General features: G+C 33.7%; 1 protein-coding gene across 5 annotated transcripts in view; it reads left to right on the top strand.

Moving 5' to 3' along the window:
- The window catches only part of LOC114331295 (complement factor H), a 97,018-nt gene extending 78,198 nt beyond the window's left edge, over positions 1-18,820 (top strand). For 3 of the 5 annotated variants that reach the window (XM_050654829.1, XM_028280830.2, XM_028280865.2), the window contains 9 exons: positions 3,676-3,832; positions 5,967-6,142; positions 11,470-11,652; positions 12,140-12,386; positions 13,212-13,363; positions 13,537-13,710; positions 14,882-15,061; positions 15,314-15,484; positions 18,066-18,820. In XM_050654829.1, the coding sequence (XP_050510786.1) occupies positions 3,676-3,832; positions 5,967-6,142; positions 11,470-11,652; positions 12,140-12,386; positions 13,212-13,363; positions 13,537-13,710; positions 14,882-15,061; positions 15,314-15,484; positions 18,066-18,292 (1,667 nt within the window). In that variant the 3' untranslated portion in view covers positions 18,293-18,820. The remainder of the gene's footprint in view (positions 1-3,675; positions 3,833-5,966; positions 6,143-11,469; positions 11,653-12,139; positions 12,387-13,211; positions 13,364-13,536; positions 13,711-14,881; positions 15,062-15,313; positions 15,485-18,065) is intronic. The other 2 variants (XM_050654828.1, XM_028280876.2) reach the window with 2 other exon arrangements.
- The last annotated feature ends 1,000 nt before the right edge of the window (positions 18,821-19,820 follow it).

A 19,820-nucleotide genomic window follows, 5' to 3' on the forward strand; every position in this document is an offset into this window, starting at 1 on the left:
GCCATAATTGATTGTAATGAAAATTATCTTTTTAACTAATGTTGGACGTTTAGATTTCCAGTCCGGAAATCGTTTCCAAAAAAGATTATTCTAAAAAAATCTTAGAAAATGTATACGCAACAAGATTTTAATAGGTTACGCTGTCCAAAATTTATGGTTGACTTACTTGGCCTAGATCTTGCAAGTAACAGTAAGCTTATGGTAGAAAAAAATCTGAGGGTGGTATATCTACGAAATATCAAATTCTGACTGTTTTGTGTGTTTTTTGTATTGGTAGGGGAGCCCAAGCGGGGATTTTTGCAGTTACTCGAGCGCGTTAGATTATCATATGGGGAGAAACCTGATACCCTGCAGATGTACCTCTACCATATATTAGCTCTTAACACAGGGGAGTTTGTTAAGGGGGGCACGAAAAAAAAATCTATCCTTAAAAATACTCGATATTGTCAGATTATTACTCGATATTAATTGCCTAATAAAATAAAAAAAAGTCAAAATGTAAATTCGTACAGGTTAAAACAAATTTTATATCAAAGTTTAGGTGGGTACAAAAGATATTTTCAAGAAAGTATCCAAATCATACAAGGTGATCATTGCTTAAATAATTAAAAAGGGGCCATTTTTGCAAAAAAAAATACTTTTTTAACTGCTGAGGTAATTCACTTATTAATGAAGGTCTATGGGATTTTTTTCTACAAAGATGAAGGGTAAATCGTTCACATAAGACTTACTAAATTAAATTTGACCCCCTATTTATTTAAATAATTGTATATAAAACTTAAAAAACAAATTCGCAAATAATTATTTTTAGCGTTTTAAATAAGCACTATAAAATATCTTATTTTACAAACTAAGTTGCGCTATGTTACCAGTATTAAGCAAAAAAAAAAAAATTGGTCGAAAAATATTTAATATTTTTTGAGATATTGAAGTTGTTTTTTAAATGTTACTATATTTTCAATTGCAAAAACGCGGTTGTTGCCAAGGAAATATTCACCTGCTTAAGATCTCATTATTTTTATTTTTATGTATGTTTTCGATAATTGTATTGATAAATTCAAATTTCAATTAAACTCCCCCCTAAAATGGCATTTGAAAATCATACAAATTTGTTTATAATTTCTTTTTTTAATAACGTCGCGGGGATTAAGTATTTTAAAATGCCGTTTCGATAATTGGGTTCCTGGGAATTTTTTACTAATTAACACAATTTTTTTGTCGTTTTTTCTTCTTCTTTTTTTCCTTGGAGTTATATTACTACGGGCCCTTTTAGGGTTAAATTTTATTAAGAATGTCGAGTCTATGAGATCTAGATTGTAGACCTAAAAATATTAAGATTTAACTAAAATCTCTTAAATAAAATGTGGCTACTTGCTGAGTTACGGGGGTGTTTTATTTAAAAATTTAAAAATTATTGTTACCAAGTACTTTAAAACTATTTAACGTATCCTTATCATACTTGACAGAAAGTATGGCTATTATACACCCTACTAAAGTGTGATTAATAAACGTTTCTAGCTAGTGCCAGAGGCGTACGACAGGGGATAGTGAATGATTGACCCTTCCCAAATTCTACGCCACTGAGTGAATTACTATTTTAACGAAATTTTTCGATTCTCCAATACTTTGTATGTAAATAACTTTATTGGTATCGATACCATATCATCAGTTTGAGAGATATTGGAAGTTTAAAATGAATGAATGAATGAATCAAAATAACTATGCCGTTTCATTTTTAACGTCCAATATCTCGAAAACTAATGACTTAATAGTTACCAGTAAAGAGTATATTATTTACATATAAAGTATTGGAGAATCGAAAAATTTCGCTAAAATAGTAATTCCCTCAGTGGCGTAGAATTTGGAAAGGGTCAACCATTAACTATCCCCTGTCGTACGCCTCTGGTAGTAGCTAGAAACTTTTATTTGTCACAATTTAGTAGACTGTATAGTACCCACACTTTCTGACAAGTATGATAAGGATGCGTCAAATAGTTTGAAAGTACTTGGTAAAAATAATTTTTAATTTTTAAATAAAACACCCTGTAACTCAGTAACCAGCCACATTTTATTTAAGTGATTTTAGACCAGTCTTAATATTTTTAGGTCTAGAATCTATAACTTAGAGATTCGACATTCTTAATGAAACTTAACCCTAAAAGGGCCCGTAGTAATATAACTCCAAGAAAAAAAAAGAAGAGGAAAAAAAGACAACAAAATTTGTTAATTAGTGAAAAATTCCCAGAAACCCAATTATCGAAGCGGGATTTCAAAATATTTAATCCCCGCGACGTTATTAAAAAAACAAATTATAAACAAATTTGAATAATTTTCAAATGTCATTTTAGGGGGAAGTTTAATTGAAATTTGAATTTATCAATACATTTATCGAAAATATACATAAAAATAAAACTAATAAGATTTAATACAGGTGAATATTTCTTTGGTACAGGTAACATTTAATAAACAAATTCAATATCTCAAAAAATATTAAATATTTTTGGACCAATTTTTTTTTGATTAATACTGATAACATAGTGCAACTTTTTCTGTAAAATAAGATATTTTATAGTGCTTATTTAAAACGCTAAAAATAATTTTTTGCAAATTTGTTTTTAAAGTTTCATATATAATTATTTAAATAAATAGGGGGTCAAATTCAATTTAGTAAGTTATATGTGAAAGATTTACCCTTCAACTTTGCAGAAAATAATCCTATAGACCTTCATTGGTAATTGAATGACCTCAGCAGTTAAAAAAGTATTTTTTTTGCAAAAATGACCGGTTTTTAATTATTTAAAAAATGATCCCCTTGTGTGATTTGGATACTTTCTTGAAAATATATTTTGTACCCACCTAAACTTTGATATAAAATTTGTTTCAACCTGTACGAATTTACATTTTGTTTTACATGTACTGAAATTTTATTTTACTAGACTAGTAAGGTAAGTTAAGGACATGCAAAACAGTGTATATTTTAAAAATTTGACGATTTGAGCTATGAGTAAGGAAATCGGTGAGTTAAACAGTTTCGCAAAAGAAAGCGAATAATTTGCGAAATGAACGTTAGATCGAAAAACTAAAAAATATGTATTCAATATTTTTCAAAAATCCAATGATACCAAACATGACCTCCCACGGAGAGGGGTGGGGGTAAATTTAAAATTTTAAATACAAATCCCGTAATATTTCACAAAATAAACATTAGATCGTAAAACCACAAAATACACTTAATCAATATTTTTGAAAAATCTATCGAATGGTACCAAACACGACACCCCACAAAGGTGGGGTGGGGGATTACTTTAAAATCTTAAATAGGAGCCCCAAATTTTTATTCCAGATTTGGATTCTTTACGCAAAAATAAGCTAATTTTATTCCAAACCTTTTTTCGAATTATGGATAGATGGCGCTATAATCTAAAAAAAAATGATTGTTGGAAATGCAAAATTAAATTAAAAATGAAAGTCCCCACTCAAATGGAAAACTTTACTTAACTTGTTTTGGTTTTAGGACCTACTCTCACAACCCAATAGGTCCCCAAAGCGCTCGAGTGACCGCACATTTAGAATACTTCGCTCCCCTACTATATTATTTGTTTGTGTAATATCTGCTAACGTAAATTATTTGCTTGTGTACCTAAATTATTTTTTTTGTTTTTTGCGTTAATTTAGGCGAACTGGAACCAAAAGTACCCAGCTGTAGTCCAAGTTCTGTTGGAGGAAAGACAGAGACTCAATACCTAGGGGGTAGTGACATAGTCAAAGGTGGAGAAATCACAGTGATCCAATATGGCAATTCTGGAGGCAATGCTTGTGGACCACCAGCAAAGTAAGTCAATAACAAAAATTTTGTATGTCATATAGAGTATAGAGCATATTGTAAAATATTTGTTTAAGTTTTAATTTCATTCTTCCTTTATTTGCTTCATCAGTGTATGTATGTTATTGTTCGTCATTCCTTTCATACACATGTCTTGTCTAAGCGAAGTCTTCTTCGGTCGTCGACCTTTAGATACCATTTCCAGAAACTAAGCATTTATTTGTACGCGGTGATAAATAAAAATCATCTTTGAAGATGCCTTTCATTAAATGTCTTAACCTAGGCCTTCATTTTGCCATCAATTGGTGTCATTCCTCGATTTCCAATAATTTCACTAGACGCATCCGTCTTATTCTTGTTTCTGACACATTAGTTAGTTTTTATCTGAACTTAATACCTACTGTTTATCATAGTTTTATGGAAGTTTTATAAAAATTGCATCTGTTTCAGTGAAACCACAATATATTGCTCCCATCTTTACTTAACATGCTAACATGCATAACAATTACGGCTATTACCTAGCCGTAATTTTTATGCATGTATTTCCATATACTTATTTTCTAATTGAGTCGTCTAGTTTCAAAACCCGACAAATCCACTTTTTATGAATATTGAATTATGTATGTCAACAGATTTGTAAACTGGCCTTCTATAAGTTTATACTGAATTTCCAATGCAAAACCCTCCAGATCTAATCTTAATTTGCATTTGAAATATTGGGTTGGTTTCAAAAACCAGCAAATCCAAGCACTGTTAAAATCAAATGCCAGCAAATCCGACACAGCCAATCACAATCTGGTAAGAAAGTGACGTAGCTACAAAGAGAGCACAAGATGTTTGTCAGTGTTGTTAAAACCCAGACAGACTATTTGCAAAGATCGAAAAAATTATTAAAAAAAGACACCATCGTTCCTGCAGGGGAGTTCATTGAAACTTTTAAAGACCATGGAACTCTCTATTTGGTAAAGGTGTGACGGTGTACGACTGGAAAAATAAGTAGGGGACTATAAGTCTGTATTTAAAAAAGGAAAATCCGTTAAAAGTATTTCCAATCTACAGTTCCAGGTGGTGTACGTCCTAAAAAAGAAAAGCTTGAGGAGGTAAAGAGCTTATTGGAAAAACATTGGGGAGAAAATTCTCAACAACTTGAAACGCTAAAATACTTTGATGATATTTTAAAAAAATATGATAATGTGGAAGACAACGAGATTCCAGAGATAACCAACAATGACCATTTGTGTGAATCAGTTGACGAAGTTTCGGATTTAATAGTTTAATTTAATGTTTTTTTGTCAAAATAAAACCAATCATATTTAAAACAACAATGTTTTTTTTTGTGATTCACTGGATATAACTCAAACTCCGACAATTCCATACACGTTAGTTTCAAAACCCGACAAATCCGTAATTAAAAATCAAAACCCAACAAGTCCTTGTATTTAAAATTGTAAAAAACAAATTGTATTTAAAATTACGCATTTCCAGAATAATTACAAATGGTTTTTAATTCAGAAACATATATATTAACTAATAAAAAAATATGAATACCCATAGGCTTGACTTTCATACCAAAACAGTGTTTTTGAATTTCCCAACATTTGGCTTCAGTGGATTTGTCGGGTTTTGAAACTAGACGACTCAATTTTTCGTATCTTTGTAAGAGTCCAGCTCTCCATGCCATACAGCAATGTGGAGAGTAGGTATCAGCGCATTAATCTGATTTTAAGGTTTAATGTAATATCTCTATTAATGAGAATTTTATTTAGCTTATAGATGGCTCTGGATTGTTCAATGCGTATTCTTATTACTTTATTTATATCCCAGTTATCTTTAAGGTTGGCGGTTAAATAGATGATATTATTTACTTTTTATAATTTTTTCTTCCCATACTCTCTGACGTATTGGCTGTAACTCGTACATACACCTTAAGTCGTTGCAACTCTTTTTCATTGGAAGCAATCAATACCGTGTCAACTGCGTACCTCAGATTGTTGACATTTATTTCGTTTATTTTAATGCCCGCGTCTTCATTAAAGGCTGACCTGCAATCAAATCTGTTTAATGATCTAATTTTATTTCAAATATCTGATATGTTATATTTTCTAAAAACAAAAAGAAATATTCAACAAGACCCTAATTATAGGGTTCGTGGCTCGTTAATTTATAGAAATGGTCACCCCATCGTAGAAGAAGACGACAGCAATTTTCCAGACGGCAGTGAGGTTACCTTTAATTGCATAGAAAGTATCATGGGAGAGAAAACTACATGGAAGATTATATGTGAGGATGGAAGCTGGATAGGAAGGTCGCTCAATTGTGGTAAGTATGACAGACTTCCTATTGCTGTATAGTTTCTTGGATTTTTTATAAGGGAAAATTCCCAGTGGTTGTAGTTATATTGTTGGCTATTCCCAGTTAGTTGGTATATCATAATTAAAAAACTTACAATGAAGTAAACTGTAATGTAAGTGGTATAATGATGTTGTTCTGAAGCTATTTCCTTGTGGCATTTTTGTAAACTATTCTAAATGGGAAATAAGCCACAATTTAACTAAAAAATGATTTTATTAACGTTTCGACGTCCAAATTGGACGTCGTTCTAAAACAAAATATTAATAGATTAAACAAAAATGTTGTTGCTTAGTAAAAAATTCTTCTAATAATTTAATTTAATCTGACTCCTTTATATCGGCAATTCAGACGTATATTATACATTTTAAAGTAGAAGACTTAAAAATGATATTGCCAATATTTATGAGATGCTTATAATCATCATCACTCTCTTTGCCTTATCCTTATGCGGGGTCGGCTTTCCTAATTACATTTCTCCACACAACTCTATCTTGGGTCATAGCAATATTAATCCCCTTTACCAACATGTCCTGCTTTATCGTCTCTCCCCAGGTCTTCTTTGGTCTTCCTCTCCTACTCCTTCCAGGAATCTGCACTTCAGCTATTCTTCGTATTGGGTGATTAACGTCTCGACGTTGAACATGACCAAACCATCGTAACCTATGCTCTCTCATTTTGGCATCAATTGGTGCCACACCTAGACTTCCCCTAATATACTCATTTCTAATTTTATCCTTCTTTGTCACTCCACTTATCCATCTAAGCATTCTCATTTCTGCCATATGCATTCGTTGTTCCTCTTTCTTTTTCACTGCCCAACATTCAGTTCCGTGCATCATAGCCGGTCTTATGGCTGTTTTATAGAATTTTCCCTTCAGCTTCATTGGAATTTTTCTGTCACACAACACACCACTCGCTTCTTTCCACTTCACCCATCCAGCCCTAATTCTACTGCATGCATCCCCATCTATTTCTCCATTACTCTGTAATACCGATCCTAGGTACTTAAAACTATTGCTTTTCACAATCATTTCACCATCCAAAGATACCATTTTATTTGTAGTAACTCCATCTTTAAATGAACATTCCAAATACTCTGTTTTTGTCCTATTAAGTTTTAAAACTTTTTCCAGTTTTTGTTCTAAGTCTCTTTCACTATTTCCTATTAACACTACATCATCAGCATACATTAGGCACCATGGAATACTACCCTGTAGTTTCGCTGTTATTTGGTCAAAAACTAATGAGAATAAATAAGGACTAAGCACCGAGCCTTGGTGAAATCCTACTTTCACCTGAAATTTATCAGTCTCTCCCACACCTGTCCTAACACTAGTCGTTACTCCCTCATACATATCTCTCACAATCTTTACATATTCGCCAGGGACTCATTTCTTATTGATTGCCCACCACAGAATCTCTCGAGGAACTCTATCATATGCTTTCTCAAGATCGATAAATACCATATGAGCGTTGGTCTCTTTATTCCTGTATTTTTCCATCAATTGCCTTACAATGAAAATTGCATCTGTTGTTGATCTGCCCTGCATAAAGCCAAATTGATAATCGGATATTTCGGTTTCTTCACGTATCCGTCAATCACTTACTCTCTCCCATATTTTCATGGTGTGGCTAAGTAGTTTTATAGCCCTGTAGTTTGTGCATTGTTGTATGTCTCCCTTGTTTTTGTAGACAGGTACTAATATACTGCTTCTCCATTCGTCTGGCATTTGTCCAACTTCCATAATTCTATTAAATAGACCTGCTAGCCACCTTATTCCTGTCTCTCCCAATGCTCTCCATACTTCCCCAGGAATATCATCTGGTCCGACTGCTTTTCCTTTCTTTATTTTTTGAAGCGCTTGAGCCACTTCCTCGTTTGTTATTCTGGTAACCATTGCTGTTACTGTCTCCGTTAACTCCACAGGCTGTCTGTCAAATTCTTCATTTAATAAACTGTCAAAATACTTGGTCCATCTCCTTTTGACATCCTTTTCGTGAATTAGTATTTTATTATTTTCATCTCGGATACATCTAATCTGATTAAAATCCCTTGCTTTCTTTGCTCTCTGTTTGGCTATTTTATATATCTTTGCTTTGCCTTCCCTGGTATCAAGTTGATCGTATAGGTTTGAATACGCTTCTGCTTTAGCTTTTGCTACTGCTACTTTCGCTTCCTTTTTGGCGACCATATAGTTTTGAAGGTCTATGTCCGATCTGGTTTCTTGCTACTTTTTATATAATTTTCCCTTCTCGTTTATTTTTCCTTGTACTTCATTTGACCACCACCAAGTCTCTTTTTACTCAAACTTCTTTCCTGACGTTTTCCCAAGTATTTCAATAGCCGTCTCTCTAATAATATTGGCCATTTTTCTCCAAATTGTGTTAGGGCTTCCTTTCATGTTCCAACATATTTTTCTACTATTCTTTCCCTGAATAGACCTTCCTTCTCATCTTTTAGCATCCACCACTTGATTTTTTGTGGTCCTCTCCGATATTTTTGTTTAGTTTCGCTTTTTTACTTCGATGTCTAGAACAAGCAGCTTATGTTGTTGGCTTACTGTCTCACTAATTATTACCTTGCAGTCCTTGCATTCACGTATGTCTTCTTTCCTTATCATGAAGTAGTCTATTTGGGATTGATGTTGTCCACTTTTGTAGGTAATAAGTTGAGTGAGCCACGATATAATATTGAAAGACTGCATACAAAAAATGCATTCTTAAAGTGCATCTCAAACAGACAATAAAAAAATCAAAACTCGTCAATTATCGGCGGAAATGAGTTCAATTTTGTTACTTAAGAGGAAACAGTAGCGATCAACAGGTAGCGAAAACGCGTTCCAAGATTGCGGCTGTAATTTTGAATATTTGTTCGAGATATTTGGCACACGTATTCGTAATATAATAAAGAATGGCGGTACAGAGCCCAATTTGAAAAATATATTAATATGTGGAGATTACTCTGTAATTAAATACAATATTAAAAAAAACGAGCCTGTACCGCCATTAAGAAGAACAAAAAAACACACTTTCTTCAAATAAACTTTTTTATCCGATGCCTAGATTTTGTGTCATTTTAGAACTACTAAATTTTTTTATTTCATTAGTAGTTCCAAAATGACACAAAATCTAGGCATCGGATAAAAAAGTTTATTTGAAGAAAGTGTATTTTTTTGTACTTCTTAATGGCGGTACAGGCTCGTTTTTTTAATATTGTATTTAATTACAGAGTAATTTTCACATATTAATATATTTTTCAAATTGGGCTCTGTACCGCCATTCTTTATTATATTACGAATACATGTGCCAAATATCTCGAAAAAATATTCAAAATTACAGCCGCAATCTTGGAACGCGTTTTGGCTACCTGTTGATCGCTACTGTATCACCTTAAGGGGTTTTTGAGGTCGCTGAAAACGAATATATGACGTCGAAAGTGATCTCCGGAGTACCTGGTGCCCAGGGTACCTACTGTTTACCTCGTCTTGTTGAGTTTTCGGCAAATTCATTAAAAAATTATAGACCGGTCTAGTTAGACTCAAAAATAGGAGTGAGGTTACAATAATTACCATCAAGCTGAAAATTGGCAGGATTGTTCAAAATACCATCATAAATGAAATCTAAAAAGTCCTCATAAATCCGACCCGAGCTAAAAAATTTACGCGGGGTCAAAGGTTACCAAATATGGTTTTAGCGATTATCAGCGAAACGGTAAGTTTTATCATAAAATTAGTTCTAACAAAAAATGTAGATTAGATAATCATCTATAAAAAATATCTTAATACTTTTTCTAGTAAGAGCCACCGTTTTTGAGAGACAACGATTCAAAGAGTTGAAAGAGTTCTAATCGTCATAATATGTATTAGTACACCACGTAAATACATCACTGAAGCTGTAATACAAGTAAACATAATATTCTATCGGTCAACTTAACTTATATTACACATAATAATATAAGATATTAGAAATATGATAATGTTTCTACTATACAGCTTGCGGTCTACCGAGGGATGCAATGTATAAGCTGTATTATACTATAGTACCAAAAAAAATTTTTACAAAGTGAGTGTAACGCGAAAATAATAAGAATAGTAAATTAATATGACAAATTATTAACTTATAATAATTCTTCTTACTTATGCGTCTTATTCAATTTGTAAAGATGGGTTTTGTCGGAATAAACACGTTCTATCGGTACGTCGACTAATCTAATCACCCTACCTATTCTTTTCTCGGAAGGGTTTGAACATAATAATGAAAGCCAACTTTCTAGGCAAAATGTTTATTACTAAGTACTAATAAACATTTCAATATACAATAAACTTTATGCAAATTTAGTTTGTTTACTATTATGCAAATTACACCGTTATCTTCTTGGGTGGCGAAATCCTTCAGGTAGAGGACACCCTCGAGGTATTAATTAGTCTACTCCTGAGTGAAAATACGTGTTAAACCTAATTATATTACTTGAATCTGCTGAAGTTTAAAAAAAAACTAATTCAACTCCACAAGAAGTTATTTCCAACGGAATTAGCTTTCTTCTCTCTATGTATGGAGCGCCTAAAAAAACTACGTGCTTAGATAAGCTTCGATATGCATGTTTCTTTAAAAATATTCGAAATAAAAAACAAGTGCAATTATCTTGTCTTCCTCCAACCTCAGCGGCTGCTCATCAACATCTTTTTTGGGTGTATTACCAAGTTCAAGTGTGGCTTAGTTATCAACTAGATCCAAAAGACTGTAGATGGAAATTAGTCGACAGTTCATTAGAACCAATTATTCAAACGTTACTCCCACCTGTGCCGGAAAAACTCCTGAACACAATTTTTTGCAATTGTAAAAAGGGATGTAGCGCTAAATGTGGTTGCAAAAAAGTTGGACTGTTTTGTTCGGTAGCATGCACTAATTGTCAAAACCTGTCGTGCTCCAATGTTGAATCACCAACAATTGAGGATTCATTTGATTATATCGAGGAGCCATGCGATGTGTCATTATTGGGGCAATTTACTTGCACCCAGGATGAACAAGAAGAAGAAGAACTAGAAGGTGAAGAAGAAGAACAAAGAGAAGAGGAAGCAGAAGTATTAGAAGATTATGAACCAGTTGGATAAATTTCCCTTTTTTTTAATTCATACCGCTTTTTATAACTTTTATCATTTTAACCCTTGCCAATATCAATTATTCAATAGCTTCAAATTAAACAGCTTTTTAAAGAAATTCTTGAATCGCTAGTAATAGATGTGATTCATCAAAATTTACATTTCTGTGTAAAATAAATAAATTATTTGTTTTAGATTCAGATGATGTTGCTGGCACTCAGATAATAAACAACAACAGTACTTGCATCTTTAGAAACCAGGAACCCAACGTTATATCATTTTTTAATGATCAACAAATTCGGGAAGAAGTGGTCGAGTTTCCTGCAGGGGCCATTTTGATTAGCCGGTGTGTGGATATAGGAAAATTTGCTATGATAGGTAAATTTATCATTATGTAATATTTCCGTTGGCTTTCATTTTGCTCAAAGCTAATGAAGCACCAGGATTGCCATGTTAAAATGGAACTGGGCAGTACCAGTTACATTAGTACCAACTGGTACTGCCGAGTTCCATTTTAACATGGCAATTTTGAAGCAACCGTTCCAACGGTTGCTCCGTTGATCAGGAAGCAGCCGTTGGACGAAGCGAATTCTTGAATTGTGAGCAAGGGCCAGTAAGAGAAGTAGACCAGTTGAGGCAGACCTCAATCCAAATGGATTGATGATATCAAGCAATGGCTGGCCACGAATGGAGGTCAGTGGCTTCCAGCTCCAATTTGCAAATTATTTCGGGTTAATTTGCTTAGACAGTTGGAAAGAAACGTACGTAATCGGATGGTGGTTACCGTGGTTGATTTTAAGACGGAATTAAATCTTAATTGTTTTTCTATAGTTGTTAATTATTTACTTTATTCTATACATTTAAGGTCCTAATAAACGAAGATGTATGGGGGGAGAATGGGATGGAGTGAAGCCCGCCTGTTTCGGTCTTAACCAGGCCAACGATTATTCGATGGAAAAACCACCAACCATTCTGTTTAGGCACCAATTAGGACCTATAGCGCAATCAAATGAAGGAAAGTTGATTGTGTATCCAGGAACTATTCTACATATGGAGTGTTTGTGGATAAGGCGATTTGGTAATCCAAAATGGACTATTAGCCATGACTATCGGTAAGTTGTATACATGGTTTAGTATATCAGGGTACATTAATATATTTTTTCTTAATGTGAACCATTTACGTGTCTATTTTATATGGAGATAATAAAATAAAGATCTTTACTCACAATCTGTTTAACATTAAACAAATTGTGACAGACCTACTGTCTTCACTTGATTTTCTACTTCTTCTTCTGTCTTTGTTCTAGGGTGTGCATCTGTGCATAAATATGCAAATTGTCGCTCCACCCTTTCCGAGGTAGGCCTATACTTCTTTGTCCCATTAGTGATTTATTTTAAGCGATTATAGGATCTCTTTGTTAGAGAAAAGGAAAATATAGCAAGTAAATATGGCAAATTAAAAAAAATCGTTTTTATTCACAAAAATTGTGCGTACCTGCGCCTTTGTCCATTACATCCATTTTGGTGTTATTTTATGATGACAATAACTAGTTTTTTTGGGGGCATCGAGTATCTCAGGGACGGAAACTTTTTCATTTTCATTTTTCATTTCATTTTTCACTTTTCGGGTCATAAGATTTCCTTCTTTAGGGCAGGATCGCCATGTGGTGTTAGGCTCCCCTACACTATCGCAACTGATTGTTCATATTTCGCTTTCAAAAAAATATAGTTGGTACTTTTTCGTTTTTATTTAATAACTTAACAACTATAATTTAATCCAGATCAAGTTGAACGATTGTAAACAAAAGTCGATTTCTACACTCTACCTGTGTTAGCACCTCTCTACACAAGTCGCTTAAATATGTACATAATTCACGCTGATTATTATACATGGTTTTCCGATATTGCCAAATGAATTATATTTTTGTTTTGCGTAGAAAATACCCAGAGGGATGGAGTACAGATCCAGGACGAGATCCACAACTAGAATACAGATTATCTATCTTCCATGCATCCAAAGATGACTCCGGTTTGTTTACGTGTGTCACTCCTGCCCGTTACACCCACTCTGTAGAAATTGAAGTAAAAGGTAAAAATAGCAACTTAAACTTCCAAACATTATTTATATTATAGTAGTAGTTGGTCAACCCAGTAGATAAATTAGAATCAAACAAATTTACCTATTGGGCTGACCAATTGGCTGACCAACTATTACTATATAAACAATGCTTCCAAATGTCATTAACAATTATTATTTTTTAGCTATCCATTGCCCAGTTATACCCCAAAGAAGAGGACTGACGGTTAACACAGACAGTACGAAGATGAACACTAGACTTAAGTTTTCCTGCATCAATGGAAATGCTTTGATAGGAGCTCCAGAGGTAGTCTGCTTACCTTCTGGAAATTGGAGCTCACCATTCCCTATATGTGAAAGTAAGTCATTAAGTTTGGTTTTATGCATCTGCTGATCAATAATTTTAGCTAACTGTAGATGGTTTAGTTATACTTCAGTTTGAGATACCTATATAATTCAAGAAATTGGAAAAAGCATTTGACTGCGGCTCACTTAAAACAGAATCATTCAACTTCATGCAAATTGGAATATCAAAATTATTTCCCTTACAAACTGCAAAAAATGTCCCATCGTAATTCAAAGATTCCTTAGTATTTTCTATAAACTACATTTAATAGTCTCTACTTTTTTGCTTACATAAAGATCGGATCCTACAAAATTCATCATAATTTTGCTAACGTAGCATGTTCTTTTAGACTGTGCATGACAAGCTTTCTTTAAAGAGATAATATGCTTTAGTTCTCTAGAGCAGTTTCATTTAGAGCCACGTCGACGTTTTTAGCATGAGCAGAGTGGCCGCACTGGTACTCTAAACTACGCATTCTACATTGCATTTTTCCTCGGTGATTTCCTGTAGAAAATGTTTTGTGGTTAGTTTCATTCTTATTTTTGTTAGGACTAGTTTGTGTTCACTCCCTGCGTCTGCTGAGTTTAAAGTTCGAATATCTAGAATCTGCTTTGGGTGGATTTTTCTATTAGTGACTATAAAGTCAATCATAGATTTGTTCCCCCTAAAGTTTTCAAACGTATATTGATACTGAAGCTTATGGTCGAAAAATGTATTATAGATTCTCAGTTCGTTAAAAGCACAGACATTAGCCACGAGTTCTCCATTTGCGTTGACATGGTTTTCATTGAATTCTGGAGGAGACATTTCACTAACCTTGTAAGTCTCCATTTGCATTGACATGGTTTTCATTGCATTCTGGAGGAGACATTTCACTGACCTTGTAAGTCTGACATCCTTTGTAGTTTTGTAGAGTTTTGCCAGCAACCGTTGATGGTTTACTGTGTCATAGGCGGCAGTTAGATCTATGAATGCTATTCCTGTTATTTCTTTTCTGTTCAAAACCATCTTCAATATGTTAGGTTAGATTAAAGATTTAACATAGTAGTAGTAGGTAGTAAGATTACGATTGCGTAATTTCAATGTTGTAGTATTTTTCGTCTCTATAACCTTTGTAAATGATTTTTATTGTTCAAGTTAGACAACTAGTCCCTTATTTTCATTTATTATTTTTATTTTTTTAGGTATTGAATGTGGTGAAGTTGGTGTAGTGCTTAGTGAACATTTGAAAGTGCTTGTTGTATCTAGAGAAGTAGGAGGGAGGGCAATTTTCAGCTGTGAGCCGAGTTTCGGACTCAGGGGCCCTGCTGAGACAATCTGCCAGGCTAGTGGTGATTGGGCGACACCGTTTCCCACTTGCGAAGGTCAGTTTTCTCTAAGAGCCAGTAAGGAGAAACCAGATATGAGTAGTTTCGGGAGAAACAAATAAGTAGAGTATTTATTTTGCAGATATTTATGGGCCTAATTTGAAAATCAATCTCCCTCCTATCTGGTTTACTCATTTCTCTAATTACATTATTTAAACATTTATTTATGACTCATTTAAAAAAGAAGATATATTGGTATTTACAGATTTTGGAGACTATTAGAGAAAATTATTGTACTGTTTTTTTCAGAGGTACATTGCGACAATCCAAATGCACCTGAAAACGGTTATATTCAAGGAACTGGCCCTTATAAAGCGGGAGATGTGGTGCAGATCAATTGTAATCCAGATTATATGATGGAAGGGCAACCCATTATCGCTTGTCAAGAGAATTCTAGATGGTCTGGAAAAATGCCAAGATGTAAGTTATCTATAATTGTTTTTCTTCTCCTCTAAACTTTTTTACTCACTAGGGTGTCGCTAGGCTAGTATTTTTCGTTGTGTTGGTGTCTATTCTCTTTTTCTATTCTTTTTTGTTTCTCGATATGTTTTTAATTTGTGTGTATTTCCTCTTATTACCTCTATTATTTCTAAGCTTAATATAATTATTCCTAGAGATATTGCTTCATAGTTTAAAATTTTCTTTTGTATAGTCTTGTCTAGTATTATTCTTATTCCCGCTTTAGCTCTTGTGTTCTCCTCTACACCTGAGTAGTATAATGTATATTTTTGTCTACTATGTACTTTTATTCTTCTCTCTTTATTTTCTTCTTTTTCTTTATGTGCCATCTCCGCGACGGAGGTTGGCAATCATCATGGCTATTCTGATCTTAGATGCTGCTGCTCTGAATAGTTCGGTTGATGCGCATCCGTACCATTCCCTCAAGTTACGCAACCACGAGATTCGTCTCCTTCCTACACTTCTCTTGCCCTGGATTTTCCCCTGTATAATCAACTGAAGTATGTTGTATCTCTTATTACGAATAACATGCCCCAGGTACTGCAGCTTTCGTGTCTTGATGGTTTCCAATATTTCCAGTCTTTTGTTGACTCTTCTCATGACTTGGTTGTTTGTTATATGCTCGGTCCATGATATCTTCAGGATTCTTCTATACACCCACAGTTCAAATGCTTCCAACTTTTTAGTAGTCGATGCGTTAAGTGTCCATGCTTCTATCCCGTAAAGCAGAGTCGAGAAAATATAACATCTTGCCAGCCTAACTCTCAAGTCAATTTCAGTTCTCTTGCACAAAGTACCTTTCTCATTTTATTGAAGTTTGTTCTTGCTTTCTCTATTCGAACTTTGATTTCTTTGGAGTAATCGTTTGTGTGATTAATTATTGTGCCAAGATAGTTGTAGTGTTCTACTTGTTCTAAAGTTTTACCTTTGATTGTCAGGCTTTCATCATTATTTTGCGTTTTTGATATCCTCATAAATTTAGTTTTCTTGATGTTTATTGATAATCCATATTCTTCTCCATACTCAACTATCTTGTTCATTAGCTGTTGAAGGTCTTTAAGGTTGTCTGCTATTATGATAGTATCGTCCGCATATCTAATGTTGTTAATTGGCGTTCCATTTATTCCTGCTGTTTCTCCCTCAAGAGCTCTTTTCATAATTTATTCAGAGTATGCATTGAATAGTAGTGGTGATAATACACACCCCTGTCGCACTCCTCTTTTAATTTCGAACTCTTCTGATGTGTGTTCGTTAATGCGTATGTGTGCTTGCTGTTTATAATATAGATTTGTTATAATTCGAAGGTCATTGTATTGTAATTGTTTTGCTTTGAGGACGTCCATTAGCTGTTTGTGGCGGACTTTATCGAAAGCCTTGTTGTAATCTATGAAACAGACGTACATATCCTGGTTCACGTCCAAGCATCTCTGGATTAGTACGTTGAATGTAAAGAGAGCTTCACGGGTACCTACGCCTCTACGGAATCCAAATTGGGTTTCTCTTTATTTTAGTTTCACTTAATCTCATAATACTTATTCTATATTTTTCCTTTCTTCAACTATATATATTTCTTTACTGTTTAGTGATGTTACGTTTCGAAAGGCTACCATAGTATTATTTATATATTCGCCTGTTTCATCCATCTCCTTTTTAGTTTTCCCGGTCATTTTATTGCTTTCAGTTGGTTCTTCTTCTTCTAATTCCTTAACCATTATCGATCGTTGGATATCATGTTGGCTATCATATTTGCTATTGTGACTTTATTGACAACAGCTCTGAATAATGATGTAGTCGATTTTCCATATCATTGTTCTTCATGTTAGTCCTTTGGTTGAATCTGTATCCTCCATATAATATTTTTTATTAATTTTTGAGAGTTTCTTCATTATATCATTTTTAAATTCTGGATATCTTTCACTGTTCTTTTTCTTTTCCGGTTTTGTATAATTTATTGTTGTGTCTCTGCCGTTAGTTCATGTACTTTTTCAATATCCAAATATTTTCGGAGAACCATTTCTCCTCAACTTTTATCTGTTCTGAAGCTATTTTCTTGTGGCATTTTTACAATTTTAACTATTTATGGGAAATAAGCCACAATATTATTAAAAAATGATTTTTATTAACGTTTCGACGCCCAAATCGGGTGCCGTTGTCAAAATACAAAATACTATGTATTTTATAGTATAGTTTCGACGCCCAAATCGGGTGCCGTTGTCAAAATGCAAAATACTATGTATTTTATAGTATTTTGTATTTTGACAACGGCACCCGATTTGGGCGTCGAAACGTTAATAAAAATCATTTTTTAATAATATTGTGGCTTATTTCCCATAAATAGTTAAAATTTTATCTGTTGTTTTGTCTGCAATATGCTGTTGCTTATGTCTCTCGATTCTTTCAGGTATTGCGATGAATAATTTTATAGAAATGTCATACTTACGAAAAAATAGGTAAAAGCACTCCTTGATTCAATATTGTAAAAATTTGAGCTCACTCGGTGCATAACTTTTCAAGTTTTTGAAGTATAAGTTTTTTTCTTCAGGTGTGCAAGCATGCTCCTACCCTGGTACTACTATAAGCGGCAGAATGTCTTCCGTGAAGTTCTTTTACAAAATCGGCGAAAACATAACGTTCACGTGCGAAGAGGGGCTCCAACTAAAGGGTGCAGCAATGCTGAAATGTTTGAAGAACGGAAAATGGTCAAACACAATTCCAACTTGTCTTTCAGCGGATGCCTCTGAGTCTCCCAAGCAAGTCTCAGTTTTTTAAATTTGGTATTCTAGAAGAGGAACGGAATGATACAGATTATGATACTACGAGTATAAGTGTTAAACAGATGATATCTTCTCTAGAAAGGAAAATCAAAAAGGTCTTAAATTGTAACCATTAGACTATACTGTCCATTAGAATTGTAGGACAGGGATAATACATATAAAACTATATCAGAAAATAATATTATGGGGAAACAGTGGAGTTTGTTATACTTTTAAGATCACCAACGGTGAGTGGTACTGTACTTTAGACGACTTAATAAAACAAAAAGTAAAGCAATCAAAAAGTTATGTCATTAACAAATAATATAAAAATGTTTTCTATTAACATACATATATAACTGAATTAGAATAAGTAGAATTTATTTATCCAACAGAATTTATATGTGTGGTTAAAATGTGTTCTGCTCATCTCTTCACTATTAGAAATGTTAATTTCTTTGTTTGCCATTAAGTTTAATGTTTCTTACATGAACTGCTTTTGATGAAATAAAAACTCTTGATATCGTTTTAATATCAATCATGACTCTATGATGTTTGTTTACAACAACAAGCACCTCATTTGTTTTTGTAAAACTCTTCATTCCTCTGGAATTTGTTCTATTTCCATAATTACATTAAACAAGCCTATCAGCCACACTTGAATCTATCTCTTCTAAAGCTGTCTAATTGAGACACTCCTCCAATCTCCAGTGATATCGTCTGGTCCAACAGCTTTACCTTTCTTTATTGTTTAACGCTCTTGAATAACTGTGTCCTGCCAATTCTCCCTGAAAGTGGATGAGGAGTCATGCTTGCTTTATTTCTTAGAAATCCCTATCTATCGTTGACTTCAGATCAGCGTCGCAGCTGAGGATGTTGGTAAACAGGACTCCCAGATAGGTCGCTGTTGAGTTGATAGAGTTTTTTCTGCCAGTACTCTGCCAGTACATTTAACTTTTTCGAATGATGTTGGGCTACGAAAAACACTAGTCTGTATTTTGTTGGCGAAGAAAGAAGAAAACATAAAGTAATAAACCTGAAAAATACAAAGGAATTCAGGGAAACTTCAGAAAGAAAATTCGAGAGGCAAAAGAGAGCTTTTATGCAAGTGTTGAAGATATATTGGAATTCTGTACTTGATATAAATTGAATCAAAATGCTCAAATTTCATTAATGTCACCAAATACCACTACATCTACTTGATTGCATCTTTAAGGTACCTACAATTATTGTCTTCCTGAGAGAATTATGATTGTGATTCTTTTCTTCTTCGTAAGATGTGTATATGTGGCATATGTTGGCGATCATCATAGCAATAGTTATCATATTTGCAGTAGCGCGGTAAAGCTGCACAGATGTTATGTTGAACCGGGTTGTGAGGTTCTATAACCAGGATGTTCTTTTTCTTCCTGTACCTCGCTTTCCAAATATTTTTCCTTGAGGATGGCTTGTTCCTTCTTACTCTTCGTTAATTCTGATGTGGTCTTTTCATACTGAAAATTTAAATATATTAAGTAATGGTGTTTAAAAAAAAGAAAGACGTT

This window comes from Diabrotica virgifera, chromosome 6, assembly GCF_917563875.1.
Source record: "Diabrotica virgifera virgifera chromosome 6, PGI_DIABVI_V3a".
NCBI lineage: Eukaryota > Metazoa > Arthropoda > Insecta > Coleoptera > Chrysomelidae > Diabrotica > Diabrotica virgifera.